We start from the raw sequence: 22,306 nt of genomic DNA, 5'->3' as shown, positions 1-22,306 counted from the left end.
GTTTCTATATAACTTCTAGTCATAGAACCCAATTCTGCCATCTAAAATGACATGGAATGAGTTTAACCCCACTTCTATAGAGTAACTGTTAAAACAACATAATTTCTACTCCCCAGTCCCCTTCTGTCCAAATCCTCTCAAAGTTAAATGTACCTAGTTCCTTCAATGAACATGACATGGTTCTCATGTATCCTCACCACCTTGACTATACACCAATTTGTCAAAGTTCTTCAATTGTGAGATCTAGAAATGAGCACAACTTTCTAAATGTGGTGTGACCACTGTGAGGTGGACTGTGATAAACACCTCCCTTGTTACGGACCCAGTAGTCCTGTTAATGAGGCCTAAAATCAGTTGCTTTTTTTTTCCTGTCACATCTTTGTGAATTCATACTGAGCTTATAGTCAAATTCAAGCCCTTAAATTTTTTTCATATGAGAACCATCACCTTTGCTCTGTAGTTGCTCTGTAGAAACCACAATAACATCTTTTTTCTGATTAGCAAAATAATATGTATCACTTTACAAAACTTTAAAATACTTGACTTTTAATAGTTGTGTATAATATTTCCTCATGGGAATAATGTATTTATTTAACCAGTCCCCTAATGTTAAATATTAAGATTGTTTTGAAAGAAATTGTTCACTATTATAAATCATGTTTTAGTAAATATCCTTGTATAGAAATATAATCTAAACTCTACCACGACTGACAAGGCCCTCCATCATCTGGCCCTTGACTACCCATCCCCTGACTGTAGCTTATGCTCAATTCATTCTAGTCACACTGGCCTTTTTAGTTGTTCCTCAAGATACTAAGCTCATTCCTGCCCTGAGGTCTTGCATTTTCTGTTTCCCTTTCCTGAAATGTTCTTCTGATGCTTTTCCTGACTTGCTCTTCACTGTTTAGGCCTCAGCTTAGATATTTCCTTCTCAGAGAGAGCTCCGCAAGCACTCTTTAAACAAAATTTTATTTTAATGAGATGGGGTCTTGCTATGTTACCCAGCCTGGTCTTTAACTCCTGACCTTAAGCAATCCTCCCAAAGTGTTGGGATTACAGGCATCCGCCACCATGCCCAGCCTCCCCAAACACTCTTTTTTTAGTAGAGATGGGGTTTTGCCGTGTTGGCCAGGCTGGTCTTGAACTCCTGACCTCGTGATCCCCCCACCTCGGCCTCCCAAAGTGCTGGGATTACAGGCGTGAGCCACCGCGCCTGGTCCCAAGCACTCTTCTAAAGTGCTCTTTTCCCATCCCACATTCTCTATGACTTCACTATATTTTATTTTCTTTTTCACTCGTCACTATCTAAAATTATTTTATTTTTCTGGTTACTGTGTCTCTCTCCCCACAAGAATACCAGTTTCATGAGGGCAAAGAATCTCACCTGTCTTGTTTCATGTCTTCTCAGCAGCTAGAAACAGTGCCTGGCACATAGGTGCCCAGAAAAATATTTGTTGAACGAATAAATATATTTACATACCAATGTCTGTTTCCTTAGTATAAATTCCTATGTGTATAATTACTGGGTCAAAGGATAGAAACATTTTAAAGGCTATTGATACGTATTTTCAAGTTGCTTTCCTGAAAGGTATAACAATTTATATTCCTAATAGCAATACAGAAATGCCCTTCTTTTTTTTTTTTTTTTTTTTTTTCAGACAGGGTCTCACTCTGTCACCCAGGCTGGAGTGCAGTGGCATGATCAGAGCTCACTATAGCCTCAACCTCCAGGGCTCAAGTGATCCTGTGGCCTCAGTCCCCACTGAGTAGCTGGGACTACAGGTGTGTGTCACCACGCCAGGCTAATCTTTTGTATTTCTAGCAGAGACAGGGTTTTGCCATGTTGCCCAGGCTGGTCTCAAATTACTAGGCTCAAGTAATCTGCCCACCTCAGCCTCCCAAAGTATTGGGATTACAGGTGTGCGCCACGGTGCCCAGCCAGAAGTGCCCTTCTTAGTCACCCTTGCTAATGCTAGACATTATAATAACAAAAAATCTTTGCTGCTTTAAGACAGGATGAAAGATGGAGTTCTATGACATGTCCTGGTGATACTTCCCCAGGATGACAGTGATCCATTGATTGCTACAGCCTGGGTAAGGTCCTTTGGCCATTTACAAATTCATCTAAATGCTTCAAAAATGCTCTGTTACCTCGTCCATGTTTCTCTATTTTATCCAAGGGATACTATCACGAGAGCAGTATCTGAAGGGCTGTCATAAAGAATGATTAGGCTCTTATATAGCCAAGACCCATTGGGATGATGTATAGGACAGCACATTTCAGCTAAACAAGAAGGAACTTTCTAACAATTAGTGGAGTCCAATGGGTTGTCCTGTAAAACTGTGAGCTTCCCCCTATTAGAAGTCTTCAAGCAAGAAGAGGTTAAACACCTGGTAGTGGTATTATAGCACAGTCATGACATACATGACAGATGTAGTTGCATGAATGCCACGTACATGAGCTGTAACTTCATCCTATTCTGTCTCACACCAGGAAGCAGATTAGAATGTCAAAGACAGAATGTGACACTATCACAGGCATAACTACAAATGTATTTACTACATGTATACAGGGTGGTGTGTGTGTGTGTGTGTGTGTGTGTATCACAACTGCTGGCAACCCACCAGCATGTTCCAGCACCATAGTTGAGAAGTAATAGGGGGACTCTTTTTTTTTCCTTTTTCTTTTGTAGAGATGGGATCTAGCTATGTTGCCAAGACTGGTCTTGAACTCCTGGCATCAAGCAATCCTCCCACCTTGGCCTCTCAAAGTGCTGGGATGACAGGCATGAGCAACCACACCCGGCCAAGGGATTCTTTGTAGAGAGTGGAAAGTAGAGCTGAAAGACCTCTGTTCTCAACTTAAGCCAGTTGTTCTCAACTCTAGCTGCACATAAGAAATCTCTGGGCAGCTTTTCAAAAAGGCCATGTCCTACCTCAGACTAATTACATCAGAATATCTGGGGGTGGGGTCCCAGGCTCCATGTTTAAAAGCTCCCTTGGGGTTTCCAATGTGTGGCTAGACTTGAGAACTACTGTTTCAGAGTCCATAATTCCTCTAGCACTAAGCTCAGTGTTACACTGTACCTTACACTTCAGAAGGATAAGATCTGGTCAAAAAAAAAACAAAAACAAAAACAAAAACAAAAACCAGGATTGGTAGGTGATGCTGTGGCAAAAACAAAAAACAAAGAATACCAGACTAGGAATTTGGAGACTCAGGCTCTAGTCTTATAGTTAATGCTTGGCATGACCTTGGACAAGTCACTTCATCCAAGTTAATCTCCATTCTTTTTTTTTTTTTAATTTTTAAATTTAGAGATGGGGGTCTCGCTCGGTCACTGAGGCTGGAGTGCAGTGGCACAATCATAGTTCACTGCAGCCTTGAACTCTGTGCTCAAGTGATCCTCCTACCTTGGTTTCCCAAAGTATTGGCATTACAGGTATGAGCCACCGTGCCCAGGCCATTCCTTCATCAGTAAGGTAGAGGCAAGAATACCTGTTCCCTCTTTTCTGCCAAATGTGACAAATGAGAATATTTGTAAAATGCTTATAGTGCTTTAACAACAATATCTGCATGATATTGTATCCTTCACAAGGTGCTTTTGCATATATTCCTCCTAACTTCTCAGATACCATATAATACCATATAAAAGCATTGTTATGGCCAGGTGTGGTGGCTCATGCCTGTAATCCCAGCACTTTGGGAGGCTGAGGCGGGTGGATCACGAGGTCAGGAGATCGAAACCATCCTGGTTAACACAGTGAAACCCTGTCTCTACTAAAAATACAAAAAATTAGCCGGGCGTGGTGGCAGGTGCCTGTAGTCCCAGCTATTCGGAGGCTGAGGCAGGAGAATGGCGTGAACCTGGGAGGCAGAGCTTGCAGTCAGCCGAGATCGCGCCACTGCATTCCAGCCTGGGGGACAGAGCGAGATTCCATCTCAAAAAAAAAAAAAAAAAAAAAAAAAAAAAAAAAAAAAAAGCATTGTTATTAAAACCATTTACACAACTTTGACTGTTCCTTTACTCAGGATATTAATCCTAGAAGGAACCTTATTCATAATCTATTCTAGACCAGGGGGTCCACAACCCCTAGGCTGGGGACCAGTACTGGTCAGTGGCCTGTTAGGAACTGAGCCACACAGCCGGAGGTGAGCTGCAGGCGAGTCTAAGTATTACAGCCTGGGCTCCGCCTCCTGTCAGATCAGTGGCAGCATTAGATTCTCATAGGAGTAAGAATCCTATTGTGAACTGTGCATGTTGCGCACTCCTTATGAGACTCTAACTAATGACTGATATCTGAGATGCAACAGTTTTATCCCCAAACCACCCCCACGACCAGTCTGTGGAAAAACTATCTTCCATGAAACCGGTCCCTGGTACCAAAAAGGTTGGGGACCGCTGTTCTAGACCCTGCATTGCATACATAAGGCATCTGAGGCCCAGGGAGACTGACTTGCTCAAGGTTACTCAATGAACCCGTGGCAAACTCAAGACCCATGTCTATCTGGCTTCTAGGTTACTACTTTTTCTATGATAGCACATGACTTACCCCCCAGCATCTCCTTAGTACATATAGGAAATGTGGCTGAGTAAGGAAGCCATTAACTCTGGACAAGTCATCATTTTGGTGCCTGCTTCAGTCTCCTTTTCAGTAATCTAGTGATAGTCCCAGCCAGCTTCAGCTGGGTTGAAGCAGTAATAATAAAGGTCCTCTGTGAAGCATCAAGGTCTAAAGGTAATACGTCTGCAAGCAGTCTGATCAAAGAGCAGTCATAGCATCCATGTACTTTCAGATTGCCAAAAGGTAACTTCAGAGAAACTAGATTTTATGCTAACTTGCTCCCTTTAAAGTCCAGTTATATTCACTTTCCAAATTATAAAATCAGGGGAAAAGCCTAGAAAAGAATAATTCCTCATTGTTTTAGACATAGGATTTATCACTAATAGCAAATATTATTTACTTGCAATATTTGCTATATACTTCTATGTTGCCCTTTTAAGCTTAGAGCAACAGTGCTATAATAAATATATGAAGCTTTCCTTGAGGACAAGTATACCTGTATTCACCTCACATTTGGAAATTCCTTTCCAGAGCTTTAGGCCCTCTACCTTTTTTTTTTTTTTTTTTTTTTTTTTGAGACAGTCTTTCTCTGTCTCCCAGGCTGGAGTACAGTGGCGTGATCTCAGCTCACTGCCATATCCACCTCCTGGGTTCAAGCAGTTCTCCTGCCTCAGCCTCCCAAGTAGCTGGGATTACAGGCATGCGTCAGCACGCCTGGCTGATTTTTGTATTTTTAGTAGACATGGGGTTTTGCCATGTTGGCCAGGCTGGTCTTGAACTCCTGATCTCAGGTGATCTGCCTGCCTCGGCCTCCCGAACTGCTGGGATTACAGGTATGAGCCACGCCTGGCCTCTACCATTTTTCTGTGTGTACTTCTCAACTCTGCCTCCTATTACTTAGCTGACCTTTTAATCTACATTCAGTTCATGCTCTCTACTTCAAGTATAGTAAAACGTCCATAAATGTTTGTTGAGTAAATGAATGAAAGACAGACACTCTCTACCCCATTTTCTCTAAGTGTCCCAACTGTGTTCCACTACCATCTTCAAGTCTTAGGAATATGCTATTCATTGTGCCAGAAATGTCTCGCAGTTGCTCCCAAGACTGTATTTCCTTTTCTGTCTTACAACACAGCAATAGTCACCTCTTTCATGGCATTTTCTTAAATTACACCTCCTTGGTTTGGCTTTATAGTCACTCTTAAAAACTCGCGCGGTGGCTCACGCCTGTAATCCCAACACTTTGGGAGGTCAAGGGCAGATCACCTGAGGTCAGGAGTTCGAGACCAGCCTGACCAACATGGAGAAACCCCGTCTCTACTAAAAATATAAAATTAGCCAGGTGTGGTGGCGGGCACCTGTAATCCCAGCTACTTGGGAGGCTGAGGCTGGAGAATCACTTGAACCCGGGAGGAGGAGGCTGCGGTGAGCCGAGATTGCACCATTGCACTTCAGCCTGGGCAATAAGAGCAAAACTCGGTCTCAAAAGAAAAAAACACAACAAACAAACCAAAAACTCCCCAGTCCATCTCCCTGAGATGAATATGCTACCATATTCTCTATGGTAGGCTTCTATTCCTTTACCTTGTATTCCCATTAGATTATAAACTCTCTGAAGCTAAGGATGAGTTCTTAGTTTCACCACGAGCACATGATATGTTGCATTCTTGATGATTCTGACTGACCAAATGATTTACTACCATGGCTGTCTATACCTTTATGACTTGCTTCATCCTGGTGGTGTAGGTTTATAAGGCTCAGTTCCCCAGGTGATAAGCTATAGGCTAATCAAATCAAATAACGTAGGAAGCCAGCTAAGGTAACTTGTGAACTGTTCTCTTTAAGTGGAATGTGGCTGCAGGGCACAGTTGGGGGCCAACTGTAATGCCCGGGAAGTTAATGTTTCAACATAAAACATCTAGGTTTGAGCAGGACTATCATTGTGTAAGCAAATAAAGCATGCCTAAGTCAGATTGTTCCTAACTAGCCTTAACTTAATGTGTTTGATCTTAATTATTAGCTTTTTCTGTAATTCCTTTTGTTCCTTAGTCTAGGGAGTGAAATCACTCTGTTAGGCAAAGATAAAGTACCCACTCAACTTCTGGTCTAAGGTTTTTACTGACATAACCATGATGTGGGGGAAGCAAACTGGACTTGGAGTCAGAATATTTGGTTTCTAGTCCTGACTGTCACGTAGTTTTATGACCTTGGGCAAGGTTGTTTCCCTCCTGTGGGTCAGGGGTCCCTCTGGAAAATGCAAATAATGAATATCTCACTGGATTTTTTTTTTTTTTTTGAGACGGAGTCTCAATCTTGTTGCCCAGGCTGGAGTGCAATGGCATGATCTCAGCTCACCGGAACCTCCACCTCCCGGGTTCGAGCGATTCTCCTGTCTCAGCCTCCCAAGTAGCTGGGACTACAGGCATGTGCCATCACGCCCGGCTAATCTTGTATTTTTAGTAGAGGCGAGGTTTCTTCCTGTTAGTCAGGCTGGTCTCAAACTCCCAACCTCAGGTGATCTGCCCGCCTTGGCCTCCCAAAGTGCTGGGATTACAGGTGTGAGCCACTGCACCTGGCCCTTCACTGGATTTTTTGTGGTGATTAAAAGTGGTAATATATATGAGAACGGTTTATAAACTGTAAAATGCTATAAAAACATGAAGAATTGTTCTGATCATTTTGGTATCAGCTTCAATGAAATGGTATGGAATATTACCTATTCAAATTGATAAGAACCTGAAAACAAGAAGAAAGCCAACTTGTGCACTCAAGCAGCCCTCTATACTAGCCCCAGGTTCTACACAGAGATGGCCCAACAAGCCCCCCCTTTAGTGGAGTCAGTGCCTCTAAATGGTAGCTAAAGGGTATGGGGCCAACACATTCCTAGATTCAGAAAACTATCCCAGTGGCAGTGAATGAATACTAAGAATTAGAATCCCTGACAAAGTTGAAGAGCTAGGCCAGGCGCAGTGGCTCACACCTGTAATCCCAGCAATTTGAGAGACCGAGGCAAACAGATTGCTTGAGGCCAGGAGTTCAAGACCAGCCGGGCCAACATGGTGAAACCCTGTCTCTACTAAAAATACAAAATTAGCTGGGTGTGGTGGCGCATGTCTGTGATCCCAGGTACTCAGGAGGCTGAGACACGAGAATCACTTGAACTTGGGAGGCGGAGGTTGCAGTGAGCTGAGAATGCACCACTGCACTCCAGCCTGGGTGACAGAGTGAGACTCTGACTGCAAAAACAACAACAACAACAACAAAACAAAACAAAAAAAGTTGAAGAGCTGGCTCCTACCCCTTGGATGTTCTTCCTGGACACCTTAACTAATTTTGTTGGCTTCCATTCCTCATCATCCCCCTCATCATCATCACCATCACCATCACCATCCTCATGCTCATTCACAGAATGCTCTGAACAATATTTTAGATCCTCGATGTCCATGCTTTGCTCCAGGAACTTTTCTTTAACACGAGAAGGTTTTGGCTAAGAAAAAAGGTTTGGAGTAGTTTAGTTATTTAATAAAAATTAAAAACTACATATGCATCATATCTTCCCAGTAACTGTTGCCAGCTATATTCTCAGAGCAAAGATTTCAGACTCTCTCAAATTCACCCCACTTGGCTTTACCAATCAGAAGAAATTCTGCTTTAGCCTTTGGCTTTGCAGAGTCTTTGAAGGCAGTGAAATTGGAGGCTGACCAATCTGAGGGAGGAAAGGGAAACTCACGATATGATGAGATAAGTATCTTTGGATGGACAGCTGAACATTATTGCTCTTTTCTCCTGTTCCTCCTCCTCAGCTGTGTTAAATAATGCCTGCCCGTGGCCCAAAGTCAGCTTTCTGAGGAGTGAGAGTGCCTACTTTCCTTAGGATTGAACTGTAGTTTTATCTGGGACTCCAAAGAAATGTGAGATACTAGAATTTGGGAATTTTAACTGTCAACCTCTTATAAAGGGCAATTTTAGCACACTTACCCCAAACCTACGCTGTGCAAAGGTATCACAGGCACTGATCATTTTACCTTAGGTGGGACATATTCAAAAGAAGAGTCTGGAGATAGAAGGGTATCCTTAGGAAGATGTTTCTGTCTGCTGGCTACCTGGAGGAGGGTCAGTTTCTATTTGAAAAGAAGAGACAAAGTATATAATGCAGGGCAGCTTCTGGGAGTGTTCATGACTAAAACAGATACCAGACCTAGGCTAGCTCAATGTTAAACCATAGTAAAGTGAGGCAGGATTATAGTAGAGTACGTTGACTCCCACTTTCCAATATCAACAATATTAGATTCAGAAAATGGCAAATTTAAAAACTTATGTTTATTCCACTTTGAAATGCACAGGTCACATGGAAACTAAATATAGACCTCATGAAATAGAGACAAGTCACCACAATGGGGATTGGTCCAAAGAGCTGGCCTCAGTAGCAACAGGGTCTCTTAGGGCTTATCAAGTGGGTGGGAAACTATTACCTGCTTGATGATTTCATTCTCTCGGAGAAGCTGTTGATTTTGCTCACACACTTCTCGCATCTTCTCAAGTTCTTCATCCTATTTCCAGATAGTGCAGTGATATGTGGGGTTATTTTGGGCACTACATGTGGGTTACCAAACAACTCACATAGATGAAAACATACTGCTGCCAAGTTGCTGGCAGCAGATGGTTTTTGCACAGCAGGCATTGGCACCCAGAAAAATGTCTGATTCCCAGTTCCTAGGTGACCTGAATGCCACTTCTATTCCAATGCTCCCCAGCAGCTCTGACCACACTCATAGGAACCACGGACTCTGCCTGACAAGCCTTCCTTATTCTTTTCCACTCCTTAGCTTCATATCCCTTATTCACATTGGGATGCTGATTAAGAAACCCGCAGAAACTTAGCTCTATTTTCTTGAAGTCTATAGATGCTTCTCTTTACCCTTCTTAACACAGACCAGGCAGTTTACTTGCCACTTTAATAAGCCTGACTGAACTACCTGGCACCTAAGACAACCAGATCCATGCATACAACCTTAACTAGTTTGCTTGTGTCTTAGATGGAAGGTGCCAAGGAAACCCTACAGACTGGTGGTTCAGGAAAAAGATTCTAAGTTAGACTAAAATAGTGCTACAACATGCTACTAAAGGAGGGTGTGGTGTTCCTAGCCTCTGGAAGATATTCAGACCCCAGGCATTTTACAAATATGTCAGATTTGAATGTCCCTAGGATTCTAAGTAACTACTGGATGATTTCATTTCCTCAGCTCTTTAGAGCTCAGGGTTGACGCCAAGAACCACAAGGCCTCAGAGTCTGGTATGGAGTATGTGCTGCCATTTTGGTACCAAAAATGAGGTTATTCCTATATGTGGCTACACTCTAAGTACCCCTAACCTGATCAAATAGGGCCTAAAGGCAATAGAGGCTACCATTATAAATCTTTTTTCCAGTAGGTAATTAACTATCTGCTGCCAGTACAAGGGTCTAAATGAGACAAGATTCTCAGTCAGTACTGTGAAACTCATCTCTGGAGACCTCTCCCTCTTGATCATACCTGACACTTCAGTGTGCTCAGCAGCTGCTGTTCCTTTTCGCTGACTGATTCCTCTAACTGCTTCTCTGCCATTTGGCTTTGCTGCAGCTGGCTGAGAAGGTACAGCACCTACAGAAAGACACGACCCAATGGGTAGTAACAAAGGTACCAAAGGGAAAAAGAAGTTTTGACTTAGTTCAAGCAGTGATCCAGGTGACTGCTCCCTTGTGATTTAGAAGTAAACTGTTCTCATTTGCTCTCATGGCATGAAGTAGTGAGTACAGCATGGATATTTCTCAGTGTAGTTTTTTTTTTCCTTTCTGTTGCCCAGGCTGGAGTGCAGTGGCATGATCATGGCTCACAGCAACATCTGCCTCATGGGTTCAAGTGATTCTCCCACTTCAGCCTTATGAGTAGCTGGGATCAGAGGTGCACACCATCACACTCAGCTAATTTTCTGTATTTTATTGTAGAGATGGGGTTTCACTCTCCTGGACTCAAGCAATCTGCCTGCATTGGCCTCCCAAAGTGCTGGGATTACAGGCATGAGCCACGACGCTGGGCCTGTTTCTCAGCATGTTAATATTCATATTTAAGTTGGAAACTAAGAGCCATTGTCACTGGTATATATAAAGTTAGACAAGTCACATCTCTGCTTCAGGTTTCTTCTTATTTGCAAAATTTAGAAAAGGCCACATAGATTTTGAAAGAAATTTTATATCCCCACTTTTTAAAAAAAAACTAACAATACAAGGCAATGATAGTTTCATAGTGTATCTTCTTGGCTTGCTAGAGTTTACCTTCTCTTGGTGCTGTTGCTCCATTCTGACCAGCTCAGCTTGTAACTCTGTCTCTATCTCAGCAAAATGATTTCGTTCCTCAAACAGCATCTTCTGCATGTCAGCACAGCTGGTCTTGCTGTGTTTCAGGCTGCTTTCAAGTTTGCTGACCTGTATTTTGGAGGAGACCAGCTGGAAGGAATAAAAGAAGATCAGTTTATTTGAAGAATGACCACCTTTCTTTCCCCCTTTCAATAGGCAGGATAATGTCAGCTTTCTTGAAAGGGTCTGAGAAAAATTCCTCCACGTCCAAGTCTATTCTTATTTTTTCATGTCACATGGATTCCAACATTGAATAGTAAATATACTATTGTTCTATTCCCAGGCCAAGAGTCCACATTTCTGCTGAGACATGTATATTGGGGCTAGAAGCCACTGCTAAGGCCATTTTATTTTTTGCTCTGCCTCAAAGTAAGAGTAAACCTAACCCGAACAGTATCTGACAATTACAAATTCTGATATTTAAGAAGTTCTTCCTTAATTTTTAAGCGAAATCCACAGGACACACCCTTATGGCCAATTATGTCCCATTTCAGAATGTCTATATTCACATGTTAGAACTCGTAGACTGAGACTGCAGATCTGGCTCTTCAGGCTACATGATATCCTACACTGGCCTAGTTTTACATTCACTACTAGCCCAGATGGTGAACATGATAAGTATCAGTGTTCACAAGACTGATCAAGATTTCCTTAGTAGAACAAATCTGCTAAGCTAACACAAAAATGTATAAAGGGTAGCATTGTTTAAACTTATAGGTTTGGAGTTTGTATGCTTGTCTTGAGTGAAAATGCTTCAATCACCAGAGGCAATCAATTTTCATTCCTCTGGTGACAATGTAAGGTGACATATCATTTTAAGGTCAGCAAAGATGGCTTTTCCTTAAAATGAATCTTTATATGTCAAAAGATGCTTAGGTTTTCCCTTTTCTAGACTGGATCTTAAATTTTTGAATATACATCTCATAGGGGTTTTAAAAAGTAGTACAGTATAACAGTTGATGTTTAGCCAGTGACCCACTATGGCATTTTGGTCTTTCCTAATAACAACAGCTAACATGCATTCAGCACTTGCTATAGGCCAGTCACGACGGGCATCAATTTGTGAGTCATATTATATTTTTGTAAGTGACTGGCCTGAACTTACTTACACCAACCTTTATCTACTAAACTCTCTAATGTTAGTGTTATTGGGGTTTCTACCATGAAAAGTGACAATAACACTATGACAATATTTCAAGGCTAACATCTCATTTCAATCTACACAGCCAGCCCCCTAACTGCTGGTTAGAGTGATGTTTACCTCTCCAATCAAGTATTTCAGGGCACACTTGGCTTCCAGAATGGTGGCAATATTCTCCCAGCGTTGTTTTGGCCTGTCTTCACTTTCCGCATCCAGCAGCTTCTGCTGTAGGTCAGCAATCTGAGCACTCCTTCAGGGAAAGAAACAGTGAGCCTTACTGCAAGTAGCCTGAACATCAAGGAGAAGGGGGAAGAGCTCTAAGGAGAAACTTCAAATAATTTTATGGATGGAGCTATCAGGTAAATATCATTTAAATAATGTTTGAGTCATCTGGTTAGGATTTTACACAGTATCGCAAATCCTGTAACAAAGGACTCTAGTGGCTCCAGTGGCGCAATCGGTTAGCGCGCGGTACTTATAAGACAAAGGACTCTAAGAGACTATCTAAATGGTTTTATTCTATTAAATACTGGTTGAAATAAATGGGTCATAAAGTGGGACTTGGAAAGACTTATCACAGTAAGGCTTTTGTTGTAATGGATTGAGTAAAATATGTTAGTTTGTCTTGGGGCCATATAAGCTCAGACTGTGACATGGTGGTCCACCCATGCAAGGATAAGATTCAGGATGGAGACCTGAAGGAAAAATCTCAAAAGAACAAACAGGTAGATATGCTCTTTACTACAATCGAGTACCAAAATGATACCCAGGGCTGGCATTGTGAGAGGTTATCTTGATGTGCCTGCCACAAGACCGAGAAGTTTCTAAGAAGACTAGATATTTTGACCCTGGTTATAGCTTCCGGGTACTTTCTGATCAAGTATGTCCTAGACCAAAGTCTCCACAGTATTTCAGTTTCAATAATAGCTTTCTTCTCAAATTTCTTCTGTGTCTAGTAAGAAAGAGCATACCAGCATACTTATGCAGTGATAAGTTTGGTACTATAAGGAAGATGGGTACGAAAATAATCTAAGACTGTAGTTCTCAAATTTTGGGGTCTCAGGACCCCTTTACACTCTTAAAAATTATTGAAGTCATCTAGGACATTCTGTTCACATGTGTTATACCCATAGAGATTTATAGTATTAGAAAGTACAACTGAAAAAAATTTTAGCTGGGCGCAGTGGCTCACGCCTGTAATCCCGGCACTTTGGGAGGCTGGGGTGGGTGGATCACCTGAGGTCAAGAGTTCGAGACCAGCCTGGCCAACCTGGTGAAGCCCCAGCTGTACTAAAAATACAAAAATTAGCCGGGCATGGTGGTGGGTGCCTGTAATCCTAGCTACTTGGGAGGCTGAGGCAGGAAAATCACTTGAACCCAGGAGGTGGAGGTTGCAGTGAGCTGAGATCGTGCCATTGCACTCCAGCCTGGGAGACAGAGCAAGACTCCATCTCAAAAAAACAATTATTAATTCACTTAAAAATCATAAACTTGGCCGGGCGTGGTGGCTCAAGCCTGTAATCCCAGCACTTTGGGAGGCCGAGACGGGCGGATCACGAGGTCAGGAGATCGAGACCATCCTGGCTAACACGGTGAAACCCCGTCTCTACTGAAAAATACAAAAAACTAGCCGGGCGAGGTGGCGGGCGCCTGTAGTCCCAGCTACTCGGGAGGCTGAGGCAGGAGAATGGCGTGAACCCGGGAGGCGGAGCTTGCAGTGAGCTGAGATCTGGCCACTGCACTCCAGCCTGGGCGACAGAGCGAGACTCCGTCTCAGGAAAAAAAAAAAAAAAAAAAAAAAAAAAAAAAAAAAAAAAAAAAACATAAACTTATGCCGGGCCAGGTACTTCATGCCTGCAATCCCAGCACTTCGGGAGGCCCAGGCGGGCAGATCACGAGGTCAGGAGATCGAGACCATCCTGGCCAACATGGTGAAACCCTGTCTCTACTACAAACACAAAAATTAGCTGGGGGTGGTGGTGCATGCCTGTAATTCCAGCTACTTGGGAGTCTGAGACAGGAGAATTGCTTGAACCAGCAAGTTGGAGGTTGCAGTGAGCTGAGATTGTGCCACTGCACTCCAGCTGGTGACAGAGCAAGACTCCGTCTTAAAAAAAAAGAAAAAAAGAAAAAAAAAATCATAAACCTATTGGCTGGGCACGGTGGCTCACTCCTGTAATCCCAGCACTTTGGGAGGCTGAGGCAGGTGGATTCCCTGAGGTCAGGAGTTCGAGACCAGCCTGGCCAACATGGTGAAACCCTGTCTCTACTAAAAATACAAAAAATTAGCTGGGCATGGTGGTGGGTGCCTGTAATCCCAGCTACTTGGGAGGCTGAGGCAGGAGAATCGCTTGAACCCAAGAGGTGGAGGTTGCAGTGAGCCGAGATCGCGTCATTGCACTCTGCCTGGGTGACAGAGCGAGACTCTGTCAAAAAACATAAAAAACAAAAACAAAAACATAAACCTATTATACATTACATATTTTCTGAAAAGTAGCATTTTCTGAGATAATAAATAGTAAGAAAAGGGATTATTCTACATTTTTGCAAATCTCTATAATGTCTGGCTTAGTTGAAGACAGCTGGATTCTTATGTCTCACTCTGTATGCAATCTTTTGTGACATGTTGTTCTAGTTGATGTAAATGAAGACAATCTGGCTTCACATGAATATGCAGATGGGAAAAGGAGTATTTTAATAGCCTTTTCAGATAACTGCAAATAGTCTTCTTTGAGACTACACTAAAACTCAACAAGCGGTACCTCCTTAAGAGTTAGTTGCAATGTTGAATCTGAAACTTATTAATAAACCTTTTTGTATTCTCTCATATTAAAATTCATCAGTCTATCTTGCAATCTGAATGGCTCATTTACCAATACATGATTCTATAAAATGCCATTTGGACAATATTAGTCCAGAGTCATGCAGATCTTCCAAATGTTAACACATTTCATTCTATAATATATATTTTTAAAAATCACACTTGTTAATATCACTACTGGTCTTATCAGAAAAGTTATGAAAAACTGTCAAGTTCACAGTGGCAGATACAAGTTTTCCAAATCCAAATTTTGTTTGAAAGCTCACATTTTGTCTTAGGTAACACTGTCAGCTGTTTTCCTTAAAGCAACAGGCTCGCTCTGTTCTTTTTGAGAAAATGTCTGCCAAGTAACCAAGTCTTAATAACCACAGTTTGTCTGTCAGTTGTTCATTGAAGTAAAAATGATGTCCCATGAAAAAAGAGGCCTATTGAGCTCACACCTCAAACAATTGCACACAGTGCTTTTCTTGAGACGACCATATTCAGCATGCAGCAGAAGTGCTTTCTGTGTTCTCCCTGTTTCGTCACACAGGCTGTAACACAGACATGAACTCTAGGGTCTAGATTTAGTAAAATGAACAACTTTCACTGCTTTCGCAATACCACTCTTAATTAAGACTGGCCTGGTTTTTTAAAACCTGAGAGTATGTAGTGGTGAAGCATACAATAACTACTAGTTCAGGTTGGTGCCACTGCTTTCATTCAGCCCAGGGTGTCAGCACTTTAGCCCACTATGGCGTTTGCATTTTCAGTGCAAATGCCAATGTATCAAAAAAGGCAAATAAGGCCTTAATATTATTATGAAAATAGTTTTGATCACTTGGACTCCCTGAAAGGGCCTTGGAGCTCCCCAGGAATCTGCGGACCACACTTTGACAACCCTGGTCTAATGTAGAGTCCTTTCCTTCAACAAGCTTACAGTCTGTCTTTAGAATGACAAAATTAATAAACATAAAACAATAAACACAAAGATAACATGTCAGCAGTATGTCATAATTGAGTATCATAAGTTCTGAAAGAGTTTAGAGAGGAAGGAAGATTAGTGAGGGATTAAAAAGTCAGGGAAGGCTTCTGGAAGAGGTGGGGCACAATACTTCAGAGTTGTCACCTATCATTGGCCCTTTCCTGTCTTCTCTGACAATTCATGTCCCTTATCTATTCCAAAATTTAGTTTAAGTCTCATCAGTTCTAAAAAATTTCTCCTAACTAAACTCACTTCTAATTCCTTCTACTTGGCACCTTACGCATATGGTATGCAGGTAAATTTTTAACAACTAGCACTTACAAAACCAGCCCTTGGCTGGGCACAATGGCTCATGCCTGTAATCCTGGAACTTTGGGAGGCCGAGGCAGGCCGATCACTTGAGGCCAGGAGTTCGAGACCACCCTGGCCAACATGGTGAAACCCTGTCTCTACTAAAAATACAAAAATTAGCCAGGCATGGTGCCACATGCCTGTAATTCCAGCTACTTGGGAGGCTGAAGCAGGAGAATCACCTGAACCCGGGAGGCAGAGGCTGCAGTGAGCCAAGATCGTGCCACTGCGCTCCAGCCTGGGCAACAGAGTGAGACTGTCTCAAAACAAACAAACATAAAACAAAAACAAACAAAAACCCCAGCCCTGATTTGTAACTTTTGTCAGTTTCTGTGGTGTAAATATTCTCACGGTAATCAATTGTAAACTAACAATGGTTTACAACATTCTTGAAATTTTAACAAATGATTCCAGGACACCACTGTGAGTAATGATACTATTTCCACCTGAGAGCAAGGGCAAAGTCATCTGTTTTTTCTGTATATCCCAACTGCATCCAGTGTAGCACAAAGCAGGAACTCAAAGGTTGAGTGATTTATAGATGTATCCCAAGATAAAGTTAGTATGTATTACTAAAACCAGATTAAATGATCCCAAGGTCTTCTGGACAATAAAAATCTATTATCCTAAAACACGATAAAATCTCTGTCAAGGTTCTGTTCCTTCTAGATTTCTTTTCTTTTTTTTTTTTTTGAGGTGGAGTCTCGCTCTGTCGCCCGGACTGGAGTGCAGTGGCCAGATCTCAGCTCACTGCAAGCTCCGCCTCCCGGGTTTACACCATTCTCCTGCCTCAGCCTCCCGAGTAGCTGGGACTACAGGCGCCCGCCACCTCGCCCGGCTAGTTTTTGTATTTTTAGTAGAGACGGGGTTTCACCGTGTTAGCCAGGATGGTCTCGATCTCCTGACCTCGTGATCCGCCCGTCTTGGCCTCCCAAAGTGCTGGGATTACAGGCTTGAGCCACCGCGCCCAGCCCCTTCTAGATTTCATAAACTGCTTAAAATAATCATGATTAGAAGAGGCTGTGTAGCATAATTTCTGGTGTAGGGCCAGGAGATGAGGGACAGAAGAACATTCATTGATCACTTCTTTTCTTTTTACTTTTTAGAGCCAATACGAGTGACCATGGCACAGGGAACACAGCCTGAAGAGTTCCTGAGAAAGTGCAGCCTTCACTGAGCCCTTCTATTCCTTCTCTTTTCTTTCTTTTCTCTTTCTTTTTCCTTCCTTTCCTTTCTTTTCTTTCTTTCTGTCTGTCTGCCTTTCATTTTTGACACGGAATCTCACTCTGTTGCCCAGGAGTGCAGTGGCACAATCTCGGCTCACCACAACCTCCGCCTCCCAGGTTCAAGAGATTCTCCTGCCTCAGCCTCATGAGTAGCTGGGACTACAGGTGCGCGCTACCATGCCCGGCTAATTTTTTGTATTTTTAGTAGAGATGGGGTTTCACTGTGTTAGCCAGGATGGTCTTGATCTCCCGACCTCATGATCTGCCTGCCTCGGCCTCCCAATGCTGGGATTACAGGCGTGAGCCACCGTGCCCGGCCATTTTTTTATTTTTTTGAGACAGCATCTTGCTCTATCGCCCAGGCTGGAGTGCAATGGCACAATCTTGGCTCACTGCAACCTCTGCCTCCTGGGTTCAAGCGATTCTCCTGCCTCAGCCTCCCGAGCAGCTGGGATTACAGGTGTCTGCCACCATGCCCAGCTAATTTTTTTTGTATTTTTAGTAGAGACGGGGTTTCACCATGTTGGCCAGGCTGGTCTTGAACTCCTGGCCTCAGGCAATCCACCTGCCTTGGCCTCCCAAAGTGCTGGGATTACAGGCATGAGCCACTGCACCTGGCCCATTGAGCACTTCTAATATGCTAAGTACTGTTATGTACTTTACTAATTTCATTTAATGCTCATGACAACTTTACTTACATGTTATAGCTATTTTCTTGATGATCTCTAAAATTCACCTTCTGTGTTGTTGCTCTTCTATTATCATTTCTTCGGTTCCTCTAAAATTCTGTTATTGGTTCTACATCTTAGAGACACCACTGCATCAAAAATTATGGTGCCTGACTCTAGTTATCAGTTAAAAAAATAATAAAGAGAAAAAATTGTGCTGTATTGTAAAAAGCATGGGCTTTGGAATTAGAGTGTGTTTTGAATCCCAGCTCTGTTGTTTGTTAGCCAGTTAATTACCTTTGGCAAATTTCTTAAGATCGCTGAATTTCCTTTTAAAAATTAACCAATTAACCAGTTTATTTATTAAAAAGCCAGTCAAATTTAGCAGCGAGGGGGCTGTATACCAACTTTAGTGACACTAATGTTAATAAGTTCTGATAACCCACTTCCATATGACCAAGTTAATTTTAGATCTCTAAAATGAGAAGAATGACACTTACCTCATAAGGCATCAAAAGTATTGAATAAGAAAATGTATCTAAGATACCTAGTACAGTGTTTGGTTTAAAAAAAATTGTTATTTTCTCGCGTTTTCCCACCATCACAAGGCTTTTGAATCACTGGATTAATAGGTTCTATCTTTGATTCCAGGCATAAATTTTTATAATGGCTTAGAGATAGTCCCTGTTACCTGAATTCCATTTCAGTCTCTAGGCTTTCAATCTGCTTTGTAATAGAATCTTCTGACTCCGAAACTTGACCACGCACTTCAGTAAGGGAGAATGTACGCCTCTGTAAATAATAGTGGGAACAAGGGTGAAATATGAAAAGGAAAGTAATCCTCCAAAGCTATGAGGATTTCTGGGGAATGTAGAGTCTGATTACTGGCAACATTTTCTCATAAGGGTACTTACCCGGAGTTTAGGAGGTGGATTCTCCCCAGATTCCTTTTTTTCTTTGAGTTGAGCCACATCTTGAGCCAGGATCTTTCTATCTTCAAGGAGGTCATTCAGATGGCGTTTGGCTTCCTCAGTACTGACCATAACCTCAATTTCGTTTCCAAGCCAATTCTGGAAGAGAAATCAGTGATGTCTGGGTTAGGGATGAGGAATCACTGGCTCATGAGCTAGATTCAGCTCCAGACTTAACTTAATTTGAACCAGAGCCCAAGTAACTACAAGTGTGATATCCATTCATACCTACACTTACCAAAAATGTCAGTACCTCTCAAAGAGCCTTTAACAGTAACATGCCAAAAGGTCACAAGAAAGAGACTTTCTCCAGAAAATCTTGCTCCAGATTCCTAGTATTTCTATGTGCCCTGTTCTTTATTTTCTCCATTTTTTCCTTTGCCCTTAACATAATAAAAAATTGAATATTTTATGATCTATTCTATTTAATAAATAAATATCCATTTTTAATTTTTAAAGTAGATGAATGGGATTTTTAAAAAAGGAAACAAAATTCAGTAAATTCACTTTTTATTTATTTATTTAGACAGGGTGTCGCTCTGTCGCCCAGGCTGGAGTGCAGTGTTGTGATATCAGCTCACTGCAACCTCTGCCTCCCAGGTTTAAGCAGTTCTCATGCCTCAGCCACCCAGGTAGCTGGGATTACAGGCACGCGCCACCACGCCTGGCTAATTTTTGTATTTTTAGTACAGATGGGGTTTCACCATGTTGGCCAGGCTGGTCTTGAACTGCTGGCCTCAAGTGATCCACCCACCTTGACCTCCCAAAGTGCTGGGATTACTGGTGTGAGCCACCATGCCCAGCCAAAATTCACTTTTTAAAACAGTAACTATCCTTGAGAATATTTCTGCTTTTAATGAAGGTATACCATGCTAATAGTAATCAAAAGAAAGCTGGAGTGATCATATTAGAATCAGATGAAGTAGAATTCCTATCAAAAAATAAAACTAGGGATAAAAAGGATTCATGATAAAGGAGCCGATTGTTCAAAGAATATAATCCTTAATGTTTACATCCCTAATAACAAAGCACCAAAATACATGAAACAAAATCATGTACAAGTAACAAACAGCAAGATGATAGCTCAAACCTACCTGTATCAATAATCGCATTAAATGTAAATGGTCTAAACACCCCAATTAAGTTGTAGAGATTTTCAGATTGGATTTAAAAAGCTAGACATGGCTGGGCACAGTGGCTCACACCTGTAGTCCCAGCACTTTCGGAGGATCACTTGAGGCCCATAGTTCAAGACCAGCCTGAGCAACATAGTGAGACCCAGTCTCTACAAAAAGTAGAAAAATTAGCCAGGTATGGTGGTATACGCCTGTAGTCTCAGCTATTCAGGAGACTGAGATGGGAGAATCACTTGAGTCCAGGCATTTGAGGTTACAGTGAACTATGATCATGCCACTGCACTCCAGCCTGGGTAACAGAGTGAGATCCTGTCTATGGAAAAAAAAAAAAGCTAGACCCAAATATATGCTGCCTATAAGAACCACACCTTGGCTGGGTGTGGTGGCTCACACCTGTAATCTCAGCACTTTGGGAGGCTGAGACAGGTAGATCACTTGACCCCAGGAATTTGAGACCAGCTTGAGCAACATGGTGAAACCCCATCTCTACAAAAAATACAAAAATTAGCCAGGCACAGTGCCATGTGCCTGTAGTCTGAGCTACTTGGGAGGATGAAGTAGTAGAATCATTTGAGCCCAAGAGGTGAAGGCTACAGTGAGCCATGATTGTGCTACTGCACTCCAGCCTGGGCAACAGAGCAAGACCTTGTCTAAAAAAAAAAAAAAGAAAAGAAAAGAAAGAAAAAGAAAAAGAAAAGAAAAAAAAAACACCTTAAAAATGAAGGCACAAATAGGTTAACATTAAATACACCATGACAAAAAAAAAAAAGAACATGCTAACATTAATAAAAAGAAAGTTGGAGGGGCTACAGTAATATCATACAAAGTAGATATTAGAACAAAGAATATTACCAAGAATAAAGAAGTCCATTTCATAATAATACAGGGGTCAATTAATTCTAAATGTAGAACTCCAAGGAAAAACTCCATAATTATATTTGGAGATTTCAATACCTGTTTCCCAATAATTGATAAGACGAGTATGCAGAAAATCAGCAAGGATACAATAGACGTTAACAGCACAATCAATTAAATCAACATGATTGACATTTATAGACACTCCATCCAACAACAGCAGAATACCCATTCTTCTCAAGTACACGTAGAACATTTACTAAGATTGATCATACTCTGGACCATAAAATAAGTCTCAATAAGTTCAAAAGGATTCAAGTCATATGAAGTATTCTCTGACCATATTAAAATTAAATTGGAAATCAATAACAAAAAGACATTTGGAAAAATTCACAAACATTTGGAAACTAAATAACACTTCTAAATAACCCACGGGTCAAAGAAAAAAAATCAATAAGAAAATTAGAATGTATTTTGAATTGAATGAAAATGAAAACATAACATTATGAAAATTTGTGGGATATTATTAAAGGAGTACTTAACGGGAAACTTATGGCACGGAATGCCTATATTAGAAAAGAAATAAATCAATGACCTTAGTTTCTTCCTTAAGTAAAAAAAGATGACCAAAATAAATCCAAAGTATGCAGAAGTAAAAAAAAAAAAAAAGACCTGGGAGGCGGAGCTTTCAGTGAGCTGATATCACGCCACTGCACTCCAGCCTGGGTGACAGAGTGAGACTCTGTCTCAAAAATAATAATAATAATAATAGTTATAATAATAATAAGATCAGAGTAGAAATTAATGAGTTGGGAGTTGTTTTGAAATTTTTTATTGTGGTAAAATATATACAACATAAAAATTACCATTTTACCCATTATAAGAATGACAAACCTCCAGCTGGACTGATTGAGAAAAATGAGAAAGCATACAAACAGGAATGAGATAGTTGACATCATTACATATTTTTAAAATTTTTATTTTAAAAAACAGAGATGGGTTCTTGCTATGTTGCCCAGGCTGGTCTCGAATTCCTGGGCTCAAGTGATCCTCCCATCTCAGCCTCTCTAAGTGCCAGTATTATAGGCATAAGCAATCGTACCTGGCTGAGATTTTATAGATATTAGAACCATAAAGGAATATGATAAACAACTTTATGCCAATACATTTGACAACTAAAATGAAACAGACAAGTTCTCTGAAACACACAAACTAC

General features: G+C 41.5%; 1 protein-coding gene across 1 annotated transcript in view; it reads right to left on the bottom strand.

Annotated features, from left to right (window-relative positions):
* KIF4A (kinesin family member 4A) overlaps nucleotides 1-22,306 on the bottom strand; it is a 129,424-nt gene that overhangs the window by 6,671 nt on the left and 100,447 nt on the right. Inside the window, exons 21-28 of the mRNA XM_030934074.1 lie at nucleotides 19,043-19,198; nucleotides 18,820-18,920; nucleotides 12,219-12,348; nucleotides 10,877-11,047; nucleotides 10,098-10,205; nucleotides 9,039-9,116; nucleotides 8,592-8,687; nucleotides 7,865-8,053 (exon numbers count right to left, since the gene is read on the bottom strand). Of these exons, the coding sequence (XP_030789934.1) occupies nucleotides 7,865-8,053; nucleotides 8,592-8,687; nucleotides 9,039-9,116; nucleotides 10,098-10,205; nucleotides 10,877-11,047; nucleotides 12,219-12,348; nucleotides 18,820-18,920; nucleotides 19,043-19,198 (1,029 nt within the window). The remainder of the gene's footprint in view (nucleotides 1-7,864; nucleotides 8,054-8,591; nucleotides 8,688-9,038; nucleotides 9,117-10,097; nucleotides 10,206-10,876; nucleotides 11,048-12,218; nucleotides 12,349-18,819; nucleotides 18,921-19,042; nucleotides 19,199-22,306) is intronic.

Source organism: Rhinopithecus roxellana, chromosome 7 (assembly GCF_007565055.1).
Source record: "Rhinopithecus roxellana isolate Shanxi Qingling chromosome 7, ASM756505v1, whole genome shotgun sequence".
NCBI classification, from domain to species: Eukaryota; Metazoa; Chordata; class Mammalia; order Primates; family Cercopithecidae; genus Rhinopithecus; species Rhinopithecus roxellana.
This window is presented reverse-complemented; position numbering and strand designations above follow the sequence as displayed.